General features: G+C 41.9%; 1 protein-coding gene across 5 annotated transcripts in view; it reads right to left on the bottom strand.

Annotated features, from left to right (window-relative positions):
• Positions 1-20,705, bottom strand: part of ARID5B (AT-rich interaction domain 5B) — a 191,971-nt gene that overhangs the window by 33,541 nt on the left and 137,725 nt on the right. For 4 of the 5 annotated variants that reach the window (XM_042240972.1, XM_004021392.5, XM_060406497.1 and 1 more), the window contains 3 exons: positions 11,322-11,434; positions 4,869-5,073; positions 2,892-2,944 (listed from right to left, as the gene is read on the bottom strand). In XM_042240972.1, the coding sequence (XP_042096906.1) occupies positions 2,892-2,944; positions 4,869-5,073; positions 11,322-11,434 (371 nt within the window). Of the gene's footprint in view, positions 1-2,891; positions 2,945-4,868; positions 5,074-11,321; positions 11,435-12,862; positions 12,995-20,705 lie in introns of those variants that run through there. The other variant, XM_004021393.5, reaches the window with a different exon arrangement.

The following is a 20,705-nucleotide window of genomic DNA, read 5'->3' as shown; positions in this document are numbered from 1 at the left end:
TGATGACAACTTAAGTCCTCAGACTTGGGATATTATTAATATATCTCCTGGACCGACTTCAAAACTGAATCCTCACTGAACATCTCACAATTTTACTAGTCAAAATATACTAAAGAAAAATGTTTTCTATACTTCAGAGATTCAAAAGCTTAAAGGTAAAATCAGAGTGGCAAACTCAAGGGCCTGCAAGGTCAACAGGTAGTATGAGGCAGTTTTCAGAAAGGAAGGAGGAAAAGAAGGAAAGAAAAAAGGAAGGGAAAAAAAAAAATCCCACCAGTTGGTTTTATTCAGTTTATGGCCTCAAATATAGATTTAATAGTGAGATAGTCACACAGATTCACTGCTTGAGATGAGATGGAAAAAATGTGGCCTATTGTGAAGAATGCAGGGACCCAACAAAGGATGAAGGAGCTGAAGGGTGAAGTAGAGAAGAAAGGAGGAAAAGGACAGCCCCGCAGGTCACCAGTCCCCTTTGAGGCTTGGCTCAAGAGATGTGAAGCTCATAACCAGAAGGAAAGCAGATGCCAATCTGGTCTTCCATGTTTCCCAGCCCAGTCTTTCTCTCCACTCTGTCTAGCACGATACAGTGCAGGCAATATAGGCGGCAAAACTTAACACTTAACTTGCTGTCCGTCTTCATGATCCCAGCCCCTCAGTGCCAGCATCCAAGGACCTCCTTCCCTAGGCTCCATCCTTCCCCTTAATTCTCCTTCATGGTCATCTGTCCCAGCCACTTAATGACTCTAAGTTACTCAAACTTGCTATACCCAACTTCATTCTACCTACATAGTTTGTTTCCCCATTTGACTGTCTCATCCTTAGAAGACCATAATCTTTCACATCTAAATTCCATCCATTCTCCAATATTCTGCTCAAGGGGCATCAGACCTGCAAGTCTTTCTTCCTCATCTCTAAATGAGGAAGTACTTTACCCAAACAGCACTTCTGTTGACCTTCTCCCACTCTGTCTTACAGCTGGTGCCTTTCCTGGGTGGTAAGCAACTGGAACCCCTAGCCTAGATATTTTTATGTCCCCCAGAGTGTCTAACACTATATATTATACTTGTAAGTATATGTGGTCGGGTGGTCTGCTGATTGTGTGCTCATTCAGTCATTCATTCAACAGAAGAATAATCACTGTTTGTTCAAAGAGTACTGCAAATGCCTTGAAAGTCATCAGAAGCTTCTTTTATATTTTCTACACCAGTCTGTGGTTGCTTGTTAAAAAGAAAAAAAAAAAAAATTCTGGTGCAAATACATAAGATACAAAAGCAGGAAAAACTGATTCAGTGAAATTTGCTGGCTCTGTCCCTATCAGTGAGTAACAAAAAAATTCCTGGGTTTGAAAAGACATTTCATAATGTTGTGCAATATCATGTAACTATCTGCAGTCAGAGTTCGTAAGAATGTGTATTCCTATTCTGAACAGTAAAGGTTAGACTTAAAGTCTAGGCTATGGGGTGGACTGCTAAATTTATGAGACTAACACTGAATAAGTTATCATCTTTTTCACATGCATGAAAGCTATAATTAGCTCAAGATTTTACAAAACTATGAGCCACAGTGGGAAGGAGTAAATCTCCCCGCCTTATCAACAGATCCAACCAAGTGAAAAACTACATTATTTATTTTTCAGTAGGGCACTCAGTAAAACAGAAATTTTAAGCAAATTATATCTATGAAATATATGTTTAAATATAGTTCATATAAGTGTCTGATTTCCTTATAAACATGTATTATCTATATAGCAAACATTTTACATGCATATAGACTCACAAAGAATTCTTAGAATACCAGGTTATTAATTATAGATTAATATCAGATTAATCAATAGATTAATTAATAATAGATTATCTGACTTACATATTGCTTGCCATCTTTTTCCCATCCCAAGCCCCTGACATCAAACCCTCATATTAGTTTGTGGAATAAAATGCTGTATCTGGCGAGAAACACTAGTTATTATTTTGGGTTAAAATGAGTTTCATTTTCCTGACTTTCTGTCTCTGCCATCATTACTCTGATACAGAGATATACCCCAGGTTCCTCTGTTAGGAAAAAAATAATAATACTGTCTTCAGTTGCAGAAGAAACTGCACAACTCAATCTGATCACTATGTGGCGGAGAAAATCTTTCCAATGACGACATCTTCCTATGTCACTTGATTTTATTACAGATGTCATCTCTGTATGCTACATTAGCGCAGCTCTTTCTTCTTCTCTTCAAGATTCTAATCTGAGTCTGTTGCTCTAACATTTTATCGGTTCAAAATTCATGCTGTAAAAATCCGTGGCCATCAAATTTTCCTGTAAGCTAAAAATAACCCGTTCCTGTCAGTTAGAATTAGCTGATAAAGAGTGTCAGAGCCTGTTCGGAGTAAGTTTGATAACTTCCTGTTTATGCAGCACTGACCCTTGTCTAATAAAGCTTCTCTGCTCTAGAATGAGAGGAGATTCTGCTGCATTCTATTCCTTAATGGCCAATACTGATTACTTTTGAAAGCCTTTAATACATTTCCCATATTAGACATGAACAGATGTCAGGTATGTTGCCAAGGGAAATTTCTTTTATGCAATCTTGGCTTGTTGTACAATAATAGCCCTTTCTCAACATGGGAAAAAATTACAGACCTAACTAATTTCCCTGACAGGGGAGAGTTACATATGTTTTCCACTTGTAGTTTTTACGACAAGTTTACAATTTTGCCAAACCTGGAACTAATTGGGACTGCTTCCAAAAGCGGCCCAATAAACCCCCAAAAGTGTACAGCCATTTGAAAAGGCAGTCAGTGATGGTCATGTTTGCATTTTCTCCATTTTGGTCAAAGTAGGGTTGGGGTAGGGGGAGTTAGATTACAAAATTATTTCATTTAAGTTGCTTAAACACTTACTGTTTCATATCCTCCCAGTTTTTGAGCAGCTTGAAACATAGTCCAAAGGTTAACTGTTAGAGGGACAATAAGTATTTAGATAAGCATTGCATTAACATATTTCCAAGAAATGTCAATTAAAACATTTTGTTTTTTCAATGAGAAAGAGAAATAAAAAGAAATATTAATGTAACCCAGAGAGCTAAGTTCTTGGGAAACAATTTGCCAATGGGTATTCAACAACAGGGTATATTAGTACCACTTAAAATATTTCTTAAGAAACAGTCACAAATACAGAAACAGTTCTACTTTTAGGATAAAGGACAACACAATTTTTAGCCCTGTTGCCATCAGCAGACCAAGGGAAGCTACATTACAGCCTCCTTGCGAAAAGCATGGGATTTCAAAACAGGGGTTGTCTTGTAGGACCCTTAGAAAGAAGCCATTGATTAAACAGTAATATGTAATGCCTCCTTCAGAGAAGAACTCTCCATAATCAATAAATACCAACCACTTTAATATATGATTACCTTAACAGAATTTCTGATGGCAGCAGTATATTAAAAGCTCCATAGCATATTTCAGTATCACATGGTGCCTTGCACTGAGCAGGTAAATAAATCAGTCACCCTTGAGGGTGCGGTGATACAACAAATCAAAGGAAAGGAAGACTGTTCATTCCCAAAGGAACTGAGAAATGTGCCCACCTCATCCCCTAACTTACTTGCCTGTGTGATGGTGCAAATACGTATTTTTAAAAACAAATTTCTCTTCACAGGGCGTGCATATGTTTATGCTATTAATTATCTATGCCGAATTACTGGTAACCCTGTTCATTTCTACTAAATACCATGGAATGGGACTGCTGAGGATTTGATTCTTTCATAAGAGGGGAAAATTGGACTTCAAGTAATTCTTTGGTAAAGGAAATGAGGAATAAAAAAAACAAAAAGGCTCTGTGATACAACACTTTCAAAAAGCCTCACTGAACCTTGCACTATTTCAAAGCTATCAAGAGGCCTGCCTCAGCCTTGATTTAATCTGAACCAATGCATAATGCAACAAAGCTGTTCATAGTACATTAATTTTACTTCTATTTCAAGCAGCCAGTTTTCAGACAAACATTGTAATCATTCGTAGTTATATAAGTTTATAATGGCTGCGAGTGTTCTCTTGCAATCAGTGCCAATTGCTATTAGGTATGTAAATTGTTATGTAAAACATACAGGTTTGACATTCTTCATCAAAATGACACATGGTTTTAATCTAGAAGATACATTTGGAGAAAATACTATTGCAAACCAGGGGCTCATCGCTTTGTGTGCCACAAAATCCAGACAGAGGTAAAATATATACTCAGTTGTGAAATCAGGACAGGGTCTGGGTTTCTTCTCTTTATATGGAATTCTGCTCAGCCATGAGTTCCCTGTTCTTCTCTAAAATATATGATGACACTTACATGTACATGTCAAAGTAATTCAAAATTAGGCCCTCAGTTCAAATTTGTGTATTTCTTGTTTTCTCTGAAGTCATCATGTCTTTGTTATCTCTGGACAAATTTGGGGCTTAGGAAATATGTTTTCTCTTTGTGGTTGTTTTGTCCATCTTTAAATGTCCTCCTTTCAAAAGCTGTCTTTTCACAGGCAACATCTGTGCCTGATAAGACTACGTCATGTTGTTATCTCAGAAGAAAGGCGTTACAGACACTCAAGATTGACAAAACAGAAAATGAGAAACTTTCAACATGTCTATTTCCAGTCATAATCAGTGGATTCAAGCCTATAAATATCTCACTGCAACTGCCCCAGAAGGGAACAACGTAGCAGAAAGAGGCAGGGGGAAGAAATTCCTGGCCTGGATGATTTGTAGATTTAGTATAAACAGAGTATCATCCCCGGTAGAGGATTTCAACATAAGCCTGAGTCAAAAATTTCCAACCCCCAATTCAAAGAATCTGAGTAGCTTTGATATTTCAGAAATGAAAACAAGTATACTTACTCTGTTTAAAACCTAAATAGGGTATTCGTTCTATTGGCGTCTTTCTTTCTTTCATGTATTTATAAAGTGCCACCAGGAAGGCCTGCTCGTCGGCCCTACACTCTTCACCAATGGCAACCTTTGGTTTTTCTTCATTGGAGACTTTTTTACAATTATTATGGTTATTCTTCGGTTTGTTCAAGGCTGACCTAGCCTCACATTTCACCTGGAAAAGGGGGAAAAAAAAAAAAAAAGGCCATGTCAAATCCAGCACAGCTCTGGGATTCCTACAGGGACATAGCTAGAGACATCGTCCACTAAAGTGGGAAGGGGGGGACCCAGGAAACTATCCTGGCCCTGAAATAGCTCCTAGAGCATCACAGACCACGGACAGTAAATTTCTGAGAAGGGCCGGAAACTGTGGTAGGCTTTGGGGTACTACAACCTTGGTCACAACTACTCAACGCTAGACACAAAAGCCATCACGCATAGTATGTAAACAAACGGATGCGGCTGTGTTCCAATAACATCTTATTTATAGAAACAGGTGGCCAGTGGGCCATGGTTTGCCAAACTATGCCAGCCTCTTTTAGACTCCTTACCAGCATGTTGATGTGAAACCAGAAACGGTGTTTACATCTGCTGGGACCACTCTCCTGTCCCTTTATACACTTTATTTTCCTAAAGGGTACCAGTGGTTACTGTCATCATGGAAGGAACCCTGCGTTCTTAGTAAGAGTCCCAGGTTCTGCACTTTGGATCAAGATGAAAGGCAAGTGCATTTCTTCACAGTAAACTGATCTTGTTGCAACTCTTCCCAGCAACCTGGAAAAACAGGCCAATGCTGGCCGATGTCGGGAGCACCAGCAGAGTCTCTGCCATCCGTCATCTAAGCATGACACCCAGACACACCCTCAATAGGAAACCAGACACCCCTCTTTAATGAGGGTGCCTAGCTTTTCAGTCAGCTCTGAAAATCCCGTAGATGTTAAGTGGCCACAAAGGAAAAAGTAGAGGTCAAGTAAAAACCCAGGAGGAGTAAGTGAAAAGCTTCAGAACTGAAAAATAAATGGTGGTAAATGGGCCACATGGAGCAGCTAACCCCACAATTCCGCCTCACTGCCATGTTCTACAAGAGGCCTTTGATGGTTGTTAAATAATATGCTAAGGTGCTGAGCTGTTTTAACTGTCAAAGGGGGAAGTACAAAGGGTCAAGCTTCGAGTTCAAGTGTGCCCACGGGGAACGAGTAGGTTCCAATATTCTTTACATCTCCCGACCTAACATCAGCGAGGAGAGGATGAGTGCCTGGGAAATACGGTGAATTAACATGTCCCACACAGTCGACAAGGTTTTCCATTTCAGATTCCTGACCCCTCTCTGTCTTTCCATTCAGATTCTCCTTTGCAAGCACTAAGAACATAAAAGGCTATGCTTATTTATTAAAGGGAAACATCTCCTCTACAAGGGTTTTCTTTATTGCTTATTCTCTCACATGAACACACCAGTTTAATATCTAGATGGGTCCTGAAAAAAATAAATAAATAAAACTTCCTGCACAACTCATTCAACCAGGCCTCTAGATAAGATTTTCATTTTTAAAGAGCAGTGGAAATGGGATGAAAACATTTACCCACGTAGGATTTCTACTTACAGTTATTTTCAAACTGTAGTACTTTGTAACATTAGATTAAGGCGAGCATCCTGGGATACTTTATGTTGTCATCATTTTTCACTGCCAAATTTTAGATTGCTGAGTCTAAAGTTCCAATGAAATCTATAATTTAACAGTTCTTTGAAATCATAAAAATCACTCCAGTTCTAATCTGTATTGCTTCCTGGCTTTTTCTGAGTGCTTACTATGTAGTCCGGCTCTATTCTAAGCCCTTACTATGTAGTCCGGCTCTATTCTAAGCCCTTTTTTGGTGTCATCTCCTTTCATGCTCATGACCCTAACAGGGCAGGTTATCATCCTCCTATCAGAGATGGGGAAACTGAGGTACGAGAGGAAGAGTAACACGTCCCAGACCATAGGATCACGTCCAGCATCCAAGTTAGTAAGTAGTGAGTTAGGGACTTGAACCCTAGCAGTCTCAGCCCACTCCAGTGTTCTTGCCTGGAGAATCCCATGGACAGAAGAGCCTGGTGGGCTGCAGTCCATGGGGTTGCAAAGAGTCAGACACGACTGAAGTGACTCAGCACGGCACGGCATGGCTGTGTCACTCAAGGACTTATGGTTTTAAACACTATTTTTTACTGACACTCATAAAAATATTAAACTGATAGTTAAAATGTTGTTATTGTTCAGTTGCTCAGTCATATCTGACTCTTTGCAACCCCATGGACTACAGCACGCCAGTCTTCCCTGTCTTTCACTATCTCCTAGAGTTTGTTCAAACTCATGTCTATTGAGTTGATGATGCCATCCAATCATCTCATCCTCTGTCGCCCTCTTCTCCTCCTGCCCTCAATCTGTCCCAGCATCAGGGTCTTTTCCAATGAGTCAAAACATTCTTCCAATTAAAACGTGTATCTTATTACTAAGCATTACAAAACCTATAGCCTAGAAATGTGATTTACCAAGTGAGAAGCAGAAGATAAAGCTAGGTGGTTTCCCGAGTGTAAAGAGCTCCATGCCTTCTGTTGTGTGTCGAGCAAAGGGAAAGAAACCAGTGTGAATGGAGTAGCCACAGTGAGCTGGGAGCAGCGCTGGGGGCTTCACACAAGCATCCCCGAGTCCCATTTTACAGAGGAGGAAACTGAAGTTCAGTGAGGTGGTGTATTTTGGCATGTGGCTAGGGTCAGGTAGAACTCGGAGTCTAGAACTCAGATCTCCTCACTATAAACCCTTTAAAAACAGGACCTGATGTCAGCTTTGCATATAAAATCAGGCTGAATCTTAAGTTTGCAGTGATAATAGGCCAGAAGTTAAGGGAGTATGAGCTTTGCCCCTTACTGTCTAGGGAGCTGCCTCAGCCGTGCAGAAGCAACCGGAGAGAAAAGGAAGCGTGGAGAGCACACACGAGCCCAGCCCAGAGGCATCGGACCCCTGACGACAGGAAAGCCTCCAGGTGTAGCCTGGCTGCCGCCTTCCGAATTGCATCCTGAGCCTCAGGGAGCTCCTTCTCGAGTCTGGGGGATTTGTAAGACACGAACAGTAGTTTCCCTTCACAGACTGACTGCACGCATTTCTCAACATACATGAGCCCTCTAGAGGATAATTCTCTTTCTGGGTAGGACCAGGTCAAGTTCCTTGGTACAATTTTTCACACTTACCAGAAACTGTCTCAGCATTTTAAGCTACTGAAATATTACACGGGAGCTAGTCTTCATGTAGACCTCGAGAAAGCCCAGCCTTTTGATGGTAACAGGTAATTACTATAGTCTGTTTTCCCTGACCTGAGCGCCTTACACTTGTCGAGTTCACCAAGAGCTCTGGGGTTTCCAGAGTGATTGAGGAAGTGCTAATTAAAGGATCCACATTTAACATTTGCAGTGAACCACCACCTATTTGATATTAACCACATCCTTTCACTGGATTGAGTTGTAACTAATCCAGCCTTCAACCGAGGCAGCAGGATGTGCTGAACCAGCAGGAAAGGAACGAGAGTCTAATTTCTATTTGGCTACTAACTCTCTCGGAAATCCTCATGTTCCTCCTCAAGAAACAAGAAGGATATTCCCCGGGGTAAGTTCTTAGGACCAAATGGGATGAAAAATACTGAAAATAATGAAAGCGTCACATTTGTAAAATAGTGAAAGTATGTTTGTGACTTCCATGAAAGAACATACTGCAGTTTCCCTTTCCAATGGTCCTTTTAGAATGCAAGCCACCTGTTGTGTACTCCTGGCCACTGCAAAGTGCTTACAGGATGTGAAAAGTCATTTGCCTTCTATCAATGGAGGCCTTTCATTTGAGAGCCAGGCTAAGAAGACTTCTCTTATATAAGTCACCATGTGAATAAGTTTTTTGCCCCAGACCTGGATTTGGGTAGGACATGTTCTTGTCATCTTCAGAGAACTGGTAGCCTCTTCTCCATGACTCTGTCACTGTAAAGCCATGACATTCTCGGTCCCTTGGAAAACAGAGTCTTACAAAGCTAGTTTTCATGTTCTCACTGAAAGAGGGCAAACTCTGGATGGCGACAGGCAAATTAACTTGACCTGCTTTTCCAGCCATGCAGACAACAAACTGAGTGGGTTCTTACTCTGACAGCACTTTGCTGCATGGAGCTGCAGAAAGCTGGTACTTATCCATAGTTAGAAGTGGTCTTGTTTGAGGCACTTCTGAAAAAAACAGCCACACAGGTCTTGGTTAAAAAGCCTAACTGTCGCCTGCAACATTGCTTCCAGTTCAGCAAGTGATCAGACGGTCACAGGCTTGTAACCTCTCCTGTAGTATTTCCTGAGAAGAGACCACTCAAAGACACACCTGCCTTTCGCAAGGTTGTCCTGGCCCCAGATGTGGCTTGTTTATTCTGCAGGGACTTTGCATCCACTCGTCAGTGACAACAGAAGCCCGCCATACTTCATAGCTACCAGTCTCTCTCTTCTAGGTGAAGTGGTCTTTCCAGACCCAGTGGAAGCAGCCAAGGCAGGACTGTAATCCAAGACTCCCAAGAAGAGCAAGGCGTTCAGACTGGTCCCTGGGAGCTGACTACAGCGTCACGTTCATCCACACACCAGTGATATCTGTGATGAAAGGGTGAGCCTCCTCCTTGTAAAGATGCTGAATGGCAGTGGTGGTGCAGGGCAGGTGGAAAGGGTCACTTAGAAAACCCAGGCTAGACTCCAATTCCTAAGAAGCAGGTGAGCAGCAAATACAGCCTCCAGTTCTCTTCAGTTTTGTGGGTCCCAGTATGAGTCCTGAGTTGCCTTCCATGGAAGGAGAGGTGCTGTTCTTTCAGGTCAATTGTATGAGTTCTGTAAAGCTCCCAGAGGCACACCGCGGTGGTGGCTGCCAATGACTCTAGAAGGAGCTTCATCCTGCTGGGCTCAGGAGCAGAACATGCTGGGATAAACACAGGACATCACCTTAGAGGTATGGGGCAGGGCTCCAACACGAGACGTTGTCAGTACAAGCTCTGCTGAGGCCTATGATCTCTCTCAGCTCCATCCTGCAGTATCTTGTAAGCCACATCATAGGGAATAAACTGTTCCTGCTGACATCCTTCAAGATCACAGAAGCCAAAGTCCTGGATAGGTAGTTGTAGGGCCAAGATGTCCAAATTACGAGAAAATGTCACCCTCGGTATCCACATGGACTCACTCGCAGAAGGTCAAAGGAATAGAACAAAAATAACTTTAGGCAAAAATAGATTCGTTTTTAGCCAGAAAATATACATTTCTACTAGGTGATCTTTTTAACCCTTTGCAATTTTGAAAGTCCTCAGAACTTCCTGATGAAACAGTCATGCTTGAAGATAAGATACAGAATGTGGATGTCTGTGATTTGCTTCTTTACACTGGAAGAGAAGCGGAGGGCATGGCACAGAAACAGTCAACTGCCAGCACAGAACTGAAGTCATGGTTTTCCACATCAGGATCTTCTAGATTCACTAAAAGTGCTCCCATTTTTGTAAGTTTAGTCCTTGGATCTGGAAATGTGGTGTCAGTTGAATTCTGGGCTTCAATTCAGGTCCTAAAGGGGCTATTGCTGTCTTTGGCACAGAAACAACACCTAAACGCAAACACCCCGTAAACGGAATCATGGAAATACAATCCAAGCCCACGAAAGTGAAAAAGATAAGCCTAAAAATATGAAGTGACACTTCACCCCTCACGGTGCTAAATTCTTCAGGCGTGCCCTTGCAAGAGTCCTAAGAATGCTAAGGCAAAACGGCCCCAGGCCCTGAAAGGAGAGTCTAGAATTTGGACTTCCATTCCGCATTACGAATGATCTTTAAAAACATATAAATTTCTATACAAGTATATGTATGCATGTAAGGACTGGGCTATGTGTCTTTAATCCTAAGGTCAATTAGAGGGGATTTGGAAAAAAAATAACTTGAAAAAAAAAATTCATTCTAGCCATTTCTAATTCCATCCAGTTTTCATCTCTGAAGCATATTTAGATGAATACATTCAGAAAGAGGATGGTTCATCCAGTCTATTTTTGATACCAGCAGAGTAAACTATGTCATTGTGTCACCTACTATGAAATCTCAGCCTCAATGACGTGGGCGCTTAATCATCTGTCCTTTACCCAACCCTCCAAGCCGGGAGGTGGGAAGTCTTTCTGTTGACTAATCAAAATGCCTGCACTGCCCCCTCCCCCAGCTCCCCCCTCAACCCCCGCCAGGGGAGGGGGGTGGCAGAAACAGGCACAGCAGAGGGCTGTGAATACCAAAGTCAGGTTCTGAATTGAAAACTGCCACCAAGACACAGGCGCAGACAGATAAAGAGAAAAAGGGGAAAATAAAAAGATGCAGCAGAAAACGAATACCACCATATACTGGGGAACCAAATGACTGTACCTTGGCAACGGATTTGCCATCGGAATTGTTGTTGGGATCTTTACCACCACTGAAAGAGTCTCTTCTTTGTGGGCATGGCTTCTTTTTGCGTGGTCTGCCTTTAAGATTTGGCGCTGAAAACAAATGGAGAACAATTGAGAGGCATTTTCATTTGCGTGGGTTTCCTTACTAAAAACTGAGACACTCACTCCAGCGGCGCCCTCTAATTGTTCTGAGAAATGTACACATCTGCGGTAGCCAAGCCTCCTTTCAGAGACGCCCCTCTCTGATGGGCTGCGTCTACACAGCCTCTGCACTTCTGGACTGTTTCTCAAAGCTAACCTGTTACACTGGAACACATCTAATTAATGTAAATACAATGAAGCCCTCGGCTTTAAAGGACGATAATAAGGAAAACGCACTTCCCTGTTGTTACACAAGAAACACACACTGGCCTTGAAAGACAGCCCTGAGCCAGGCTCATTCTTTGTGTTTTGTTTTGTATCTTGTTTTCAGAAACACAAGAGATATGCCAGCCCATTATGGCATCACAGTACTGTAACATTTGAAAACCTCTCTCTTCAAAAGTGGAAAGGTAAGCACTTTCTCAAAGTATGATACAAATAAGTAAGGGAGAGCTGTAGATAGAGGCATTCACAATAATCTGGAAAATATTACTAAATGTATTTACTACATAGTATTTGCAACCAGCATGTCTCAGATCTCAGGGCATCTGGCAGGTACATTTAAGTCAGTATGCTCTTTTTCTTTTCAATGTACATATATTTTATGAAGATCTTGAGGGTTATTTAAAATAACATCCAAAGATCATACTGGAGTTAGCCCGATTCCGTGGAGATTATACTTTCTAAAAGCCACAGACAAGACACAAATCAAAGTTATATCTCATCTTGGATGCTGAGGTTGAATCCCTTTAAGATCCATAAAAGAAGGAGAGGAAAAAAAAAAAAGGCTGCTGTTTATTGAGTGCTGTTATGACTCTCCGGCATGAGTTTTCACATTTAACTTCACCAGTTACCCAGTCAAGCAAAAGTAAAACAAACTAACTAACTGGCTAGCCCTTGAAGAATTTCAAACTAACCAATTACACCCCAAGCAATTTCTTTAAGCCCTTTCAAGGTACCACACTTTTTAAAAAAATTATTATTGCTTTAAGGTATGATTATGGCCATACGAAATCTGAACAACTCCAACCCTCTTAATTGTTGTTAATCTTACTTATGTCATGCAGTTAGCCAGTGGTTTTAGGACACTGTACATCATACTCATCTTACAAACACAAATAATCCCACTAATTTGATTTTCTACTACGGATAACAGTCTCGCTGTTGACAAAGCACAATAAAGCAGAGCTGCCTTTCAAATCAGGCAAAAGTTTCAAAAGTGGTTTTAGGGCTCAGACTCCCCGCTTCCCAAATCTGCTCTCCTCTCATCTCCCCACAATGTCTCTCTGAAAGCGCATCTCAGAAAGCGATCCTGGCATTACCAAAGGGATACAAACTCACAAACAGAAAATCAAGCAAAGAGAAAGCGGCGATTACCCATTCCAGTCGGCAAACATCTGCTTGATGATGTCTGTGCTCATGAAAGCTACAGCATGTGACTGCTCCCCGGCCCCACGTCCCTGAAGTCTCCACTCGACTTGGTGAGGATGTCAGCTTCCCTCCGAATGCGAGCTGCGAGGCTCAGCGCTCTGCTTACAACTCCCCTCCCCCGGCAGCTCCATTACTCATGTAAACACACAGCAGTGACTAGCACGGGGTGTGTGGGATGAGCTCCGAGGACTTGGCTGGAGCTGCCAGACTGGCAGGCAGGGCTCGCCTCTCTCCACCTCCCCGAATGGGGTGGGTGACTTCATCCTGCCTGTTTTGTGGCTCCTGACCTCCTGCTCCCCGGTCAGAGCGCGATGCCACCTTCTATGAACTGATGAGGCCCTCTGCCTGGAGCCAGGGTGGGGACTATTTTGATTTGAGGACTCTCGGTGTAGCACAGAAGTATTGCCACAACTGACCCAAGTGCTAAGACTTTAATGACGGTGAAGGAAGGATGTACTTTCAAGTCCCTTATCAAAATAATAGCCCAGCAGAGAGCTGATAGAAACTGACAACTTGAGGTAGGTCTGGGGCATTTCATTAAAAGAAACAAAACAACATTGCCTCTGTTCTAAGACTTGTTACTATGATCTTTCCTTCCTAACAATTTTGGCAAAAAGCATTTAAACCTAAAAGGCATTTACTTCCAGAAAAGCTTTCAAATCCCAAAGGCCTTTTAGACAGAGAGAACTCGCATTGAACAGGCTGTTTTAAATAAAGGCAGAGGTTTCGGGAACTGACGATAAGTCACCCCCAAATCGGGTCTATTTTCTCCATTCTTTGAGCTGCTCTTAGAACCCAGAGAGGCACATGCCCTTCCCCAGCAAATTCTGAGAATTACAAATTTAGAACAGGCTAGCAGCTAATAGTCTGGCCACACAAACTGAAGCTCTAAGTAGACTCTGATCAAGAGAAAAAGCCTTTTGTTCCTCAGAAGACAAGTACCCTGATATTTCAGGTATATCCCACCAATCCCCAAAGTATCAAATTTGAATACCTCTGTTAGTCTCACCTCTGAGCTCCTTTTCTGACCTGCCTTTATGGAAGGTATCATTGTGTTAGTTCTACTTTAGCTGGCTTATTCTTACACTGAGTCGGAGAGTCCTCAATGGCAGGACCATGTCCGATTCATCTCTCTCTGCCCCAGTACCCACCCAGGGGCAGTAATGCCTAATACATTGTCGAACAATCAAGTGACTGCTGGAAATAAAGATGCCCACATATACGCCCTTGGTGTCAAGAGCTAGGCCTGTCAACTTGACCGCGTGTATACCGATCACATTGGGCACCTGTAAATGGCATTGACCTTTCCTGCTCACCTGTGAGCTCTGGGAGCAAACACCAGTAACAGGAATTTACCGTGGGAGATAAGATCTCCCGCAGTGGGAGATGAGCCTTTGGTTCCTGCTTAGGGTAACTGTGTCTGGCATCTCAGTGGGGGCCATGATCTTGTCCCACATGCAATGAGCAAATAAACCGAACACCAGATGTTAAAAGTACTGGGGGAGGCATGCAGAACTCCATACAGGCCAGGTTAAGAACCTCCAGGATACAATTAAGAGAGTTTTTAGATCCACAAGACCTAAGGTGAAGCTTTGGGACAGCAGGGCTGGCTTCTGGGGACAGCAAATATTCTTGTCCCCAAATTACTCTTTTTTTCCTACAGGGTCACAAAAAAAAAAAAAAAAAAAAAAACAAATTATTTGCTAGCCGGGTGAATGAAAACAAATGCTTTATGGTGTGGTGGTGGTCAGGGATGGGCTTGCTCCGGCCTTTAACTCTTTTATTAAAGAAACAGCCCACCTCCTCTCAGCTGCCCTGGACCAACTTACACCTGCCCTCTGCTTGACAGCTCAGGGCCGCAGACTTACTGAGAGAACCCGAATCCTATAACTCCAGAATCACACCAGCTCCAGCTGATTTAGAGGAGGCCAGTCTCTACCAAGAAAATGATTCTTGGAAGCTAGCAATACATGTACTGGCAGCATAGTTGGTTCTAGTCAGTTCTACTTTTAAAAACACAGAGCATGAAGCAATAAATGTACAGCTACTTTGACGTGTGTATTGTATATACCCACAGGCCAACCCTGGCCTGGCTTATTCATAGAGTTCAATCAGTGCTCTTTGCAAGAATGTTTTTAATATTACCCACAAATATTAATAATAATAACTGACGCTGACAGAGCACTTTTTCTTGCCAATCAGAGCTTTGTATACAACAACTCATTTAAAACTCAAAACAAGCCCACAGTAAGGCACATTTATTATTATCCCCATTTTACAGACCAGGTAACTGAGACAGAAATTATTTTGTCTTACTTCATACCACTGGTTACTGGTAGTAGAAAGCTTCCCACCCAGGCAACTGACTTTATCCAGAGCTCCTGCTTTCAGGAACTTCCCTTTAACATACACACTTGCTGTGTCTTATAACGACGTATTTACAGTCTTAACTTGGGCTGGCAGACTCCAAGGAGCTCTCCCCAAATGAAAACACTCTCAAATACCACATAGCACAAGAGCGCTATAGCCCATCTCAGGCATCAAACAGCATCCTATAGCCCTGCTGGTGAGCACAGGGTCCCCATCAATCCTGAGCAGTAGGTGATGAGACTTTCACCAAAGTCACAGCGTTCCAATAAAACTTAGAGCACCAAGTACATCACCCCCTTGCAGTGTGCCATCGATGGACTTTTCTGCCTGATCAGTGAATGATGTCTATGGTTTTTTTAAAAAAATATCTTCTCTCTCCGACTGCCCATCTGTTCCTCTTACTCAGTGCCATGAAATTAACAAGTATTCACCACTGTGAAGTCACCGCTATTTCTATAGGTGTTAATCCCAGGAGAAATTAACTACTGCTAGTGCTCCAGGCTACTCTGACATTTAACCCATGTGTTTTGTTTATTCCCTTTTTTTAAAAAAAAATTCCTTCAACTATTAATGAATCATAGTCTCCTTTTTTTTTTTTTTTTTTGACAGTAGAGCAAAACATGTTTTTTTTTTCCCCCCTTAAAGAGTCTGGAAGCTCAGAGTTGCAGGCACTCATTTATGTATTTACTTCACTGTGGGTTCTGACAAGTTATGTGACAGGCAGTGCAGGTGTGGGAAACTTTCATATTGCAATAATAATAATAAAACAAAGGAAATGTAACCAGTTACTGGCAAAGTAAATTGCTTTTGGCTTAAACGTTTCTGTTTTTTTTCCTACTGTGTTCTTCCTGTCATGACCGTCTCTTTTTTTATAACATTTATGCTCTTGAAAATACCACGAAGATAAACTGCTATAAAAGCTGGATTGACTCATCAGTTAACAACTCTTTCTTCTCGTTCTGCAGAGAGGATTTTGTTGCCAACAGAGCTACATAGTCTCTCGAGAAATTCTCTGTGAGCTTCCACTCAGAGATAGGACTTGCTCGTTGGTAGAGACTGGAATTAGGGGAATGGAAAACCAGGCATCATTTTCCTAAGAGTTTGACCCCCAGGGTCAATGTCTAGAGGAAGCCAGCAGAGCATAAACTCATTTGATTTGCAAGTTGTGTGTGTGTTTTTTAAACACTAAACACAAGTCAGAAAACTTAAACTCCACAGACTGAAGTATTAAAATAGGACTGGCAAACATTGTTCTATGTATAGTCTGCATTACTGATAATACTTTGCATTTCTTTAATGCCTTTCCCCTGAGCATCTCAATTCTTTGGTACGTTTTCTTTATAGACAATAATCTTAAAATACTCTGGCAAGTTTCAGCATGGAGCATTGCCCCAGAAAGCTGGCGCGGGGTGGGGGGACCTACCCTAATTTAGTTATCATTTATTGTGTTCTATTTTCAACGTTTCCCTTTTGACTATTTAGAAACTTCCTCTTTCACTACAACAAAAATAGGATGAGTGTTTTTAAAGTTATTAACATATGAGTAAAAGATTTAGAAACCAAGAATGGCAGAAAGCTTGATCAAAGCCACTCCTGAAATTTATGGGTGTAATAAAAGAAAGGCATTTCACAGATAATCTCTCACAGAATTTCAGTTTTCAAATACTAGGGAAAAAAAGAAAAGAAAAACAGAAGCTCTCAGCTCTCATGTTGGCTTTAACTTAAAGCCAACATTTTTGCTTTTAAATTCATAAACGATTCCCTGAAATTCTGTTTCAAATCCACAGTTACATTCCATATACTCCCCAGTCCACACCTCACAGAGTGGGGCTGGAAAACTGCAGCTGCCGGGACTCAGTGTCTGATAACTGGTTGACTCCGTGAACTCACAAAGCATTAATTATTTATATGGACTTAAGATCATGCAAGTTTACTTTTATTCTGTTGGTCTATAAATAATTTTCCACACTCAACAGAAATGTTTGGGAAGCAACTGTGCTGAGATGCGAACACACATCAGGCCATTAACAAGCACAACTCCATCCTGGAGGACTTTCTGGCTTAAATGATGATTTCAGAGCAATAGGCACAATTTAAACAAAATTTAAAAAGAAAAAAGCTGCAAGAGTGATATCATGTCCTGTAATTTTCCTGATCGTTTCCTTTTTAAGAGTAATTTTTTTTTCTCTCAAATAAAGGCATTAATAAGGTGAGTCCAGAGTTGTGAGGAGTTCCCCAGGTGGCACTGGTGGTAAAGAACCTGCTGCCAAAGCAGGAGACCTGGGTTCAATCCCTGGGTCGGGAAGATCCCCTGGAGGAGGGCACGGCAACCCATCCAGTATTCCTGCCTGGAGAATCCCATGCAGAGAGGACACTGGCGGACTACAGTCCATAGGGTCGCAAAGAGTTGGACATGATTGTAGCAACTTAGCAGCAGCAGAGTTGTCAACTGAGGCCAGCAAGTGTTGTAAATGTTAGTCACCCAGTCGTGCCCGACTCTTTGTGGTCACACTCGCTACTCTGGATCTGACGGCCACTTGGAGTTTCCAAGTTTGCTTCAGCCCAAGCCGCACCTTAACGGTGCTTGAACCACAGTGCCTACTAAATACAATTAAGCATTTCCAATGAACTACACTCTCACAGAACCCAGGTCCTCTCCTACCACCTGTGGAAGGGTAAGCAGAAGTGTTATGAGAAAGACGATTGGAGAAAAAAAAAAAAATAAGCAGGCTTTATATGAGGTCCAGGCACTTTGGCTCTTTGTCACTGAGGTCCCTAAGAGTCACTAATGAGAGTGGAATGTATTATTGCATTGGCCATACCTGGACTGCTCAGGCAACTTAAGTCCAAAACAGTTGTGGACTTCATTGACTGCTCAACAAACCATGTAAGCGAACACTTTTGTAATGCCTTCCCAACCTGCCCCGTCTTACTCACTCCTGTTTCATACTTGTGAATGCTGGAGCAATTGTTAATGCCTCTGATCAAAGTTTTAGTAAATTCATAGGCATGTGACTTGCATAGCTATTTCCTGATCCGCCTTCTCTCTGCCCTGGAGGTCTTCATTTCTCAGAAACACTTAACAACACAGATTATTTTACTTCTCCCCTTCCCCCAGCCTATAAATGGAACTTGACTTGCTAGCTCATCTGTATTGCTAATTAGTCTGAAACCATGTGTCTCTGTGCATTCTTGCCATTAATGCAGGAGCAAACCTCTTTTTCACTCAGGTTTCACCACCAGTGATGGGCAGATCTCTATCTTTATTTCCCCTCTGTGCCTTGAGGGAGGAGACAGGATTTAAATGACCGAATGCTATCTATTTGTTCTTCCAAAATGATGTAGGGAATTCTAAAGGAATGTAGAAACATTCTGGAGGTCTATGATAGGTATGACAGGCACTGGGCAAAGAAGGAAGGGATCATAGTCGCTTTTCACCATCACTTTGGTGGGCAAAATCTAGGAGCTAAATCGAGGTGGAGAGTGAGGAGAGATTCTGGGTCTTCAGAGTACTGACTCTTTATGGAGAGAATTCTTGAAAAGGGGAGGTGACTGAAATCAGTGCCAGACCTCTCAGACTTTGGTTTGTCTGGTGACCCACAGATTCTGCCAGGGGGACCATCTCAGATGAAAAAGCCCCTTCAGGAGCTGTAAGGGGATAGAGGCAGCAGCTCATAGCCGCCCTGCAAATGGTTATTCATCTTTGGGATAATGGAGTCTATAGACCATGGTATCAGGAGCCTATGGAAAGACTGGAATTCCAAATATTTTGTAAAGAGACATCGGGGCAGAGTGGATACCTGAGGGCCTAGCTTGCTCCTCAGACTGCACACAGAGGATCCCGTTTCCTCCCCCAGCTGCAAAGTCTTGTCATGAAGTCACAACCCCAGCAAAACTAACAACTGGACTCTCAAATACCACAGTGGCTCAAATGTGACTTTCACATCTACCTCGCAACTCATTTCTCCTGCTATTCATTTCCCCAGATGTCAGGTATCCATCAGCCAACTCCAAACCCCCAGCTCCTCAGTTTAAATAAAAGGAAAGATCATGCTGGATGTTGAGGGAAAAAAGCTGCATCGCAACTACTACACTTAGAACAAATGTATTGTCTCACTGCTCACTGTATCTGCTTTCTTAAGAATCTGAAATAACTCGTTTGCATTTTTTGATAACTATTCAATATACACAGATTTAAATCTTTCTTAATATAATTATCTGTAATATCAAGAGAATATTAACTTAAGAAACTAGTGCTTTGTTTTAGGCTATTTAAAGATTCACTCTGGAAATGGTTTTAAAAGACATTTTGATGGCTATAATTTATGAAGTTTATAAAGACCTCTTAAGCTTAGAGAATTAATCTTTGTCTCTTTTTCTTTTTTTACAATCAATAAACCTGCTTATTCTACTCCATGGTTGATACGTTCTATGGGGTCACCATTGTATGTGACAGCACAGAAGTGAAAGCTACAGTTTTGTCTTGAACAATCTTGCAAGGAGCAGTAAATATCAAAAGAATTCTTAAACTCATATATAAACAGAACTTTCTTGTTCAGCCATTTCTCCAGGTTTGGAAATGAGATATTCCATGTTCAACATTAAGGATAACTGATTTGCTACCTCTCTACAGAAAACATTCCCAACTTGGAAAAAAGTAAGAGAGATTGTGTGTGTGTGTGTGTGTGTGTGGATTAACATGGAGATATTTAACTTATTATAGACTTGGACTTATAGTATAGGCTTTTCACTTTTTCAAACACATAAGGACAAGTAAAAGATCATCATATAATAGTTTCCCAATTTCTTTTTAAAAATCCCGAAAAGAATTTGTGCTGAAAGAGGATTTTTCACTCTCTTCATGTTTTTCTGCCATTCAGAAAGAATAATTTAAGAAGTAGGATGTGTGCGCTCAGTCACTAAGTCACGTCCGAGTCTTTGCGACCCCACGGAATGCAGTATGCCAGCCTCCCCTGTACATGGAAATTTCCCAGGAAGATTACTGCAGTGGGTTGTGACTTCCTTCTCCAGGGGATCTTCTGAGCCCAGGGACTGAACCCACACCTCCTACGTCTCCTGCACTGTCAGGCAGATCCTTCACCGCTGTGCCAGCTGGGCAGCCACAGGAGGTAGGATAGTTTCCGAGAATTCCCTTGAGGACTCAGTGCTTTAACTGCCAAGGGCCCAGGTTCAGTTCCTGATGGCAGAACTAAGATTCTGCATGCCACACGGTGCAGCCAAAAAGAAAGCGAAAAACAAGTAGGACAGTCTCTTACTTAGAAGCAAAAAGGTTACTATTCCTGTTTGTCGCTTCTCGGAGCCCACAGGTGGCAGAGAATATGTGTGCTGCAGCCAAGTGGCATGAGGAGAAAGGGCCTGGGGGTGTGTGTGGAGAAGTGGCAATACGATCCACAGCGCC

Source organism: Ovis aries, chromosome 25 (genome assembly GCF_016772045.2).
Source record: "Ovis aries strain OAR_USU_Benz2616 breed Rambouillet chromosome 25, ARS-UI_Ramb_v3.0, whole genome shotgun sequence".
Lineage (NCBI taxonomy): Eukaryota > Metazoa > Chordata > Mammalia > Artiodactyla > Bovidae > Ovis > Ovis aries.
This window is presented reverse-complemented; position numbering and strand designations above follow the sequence as displayed.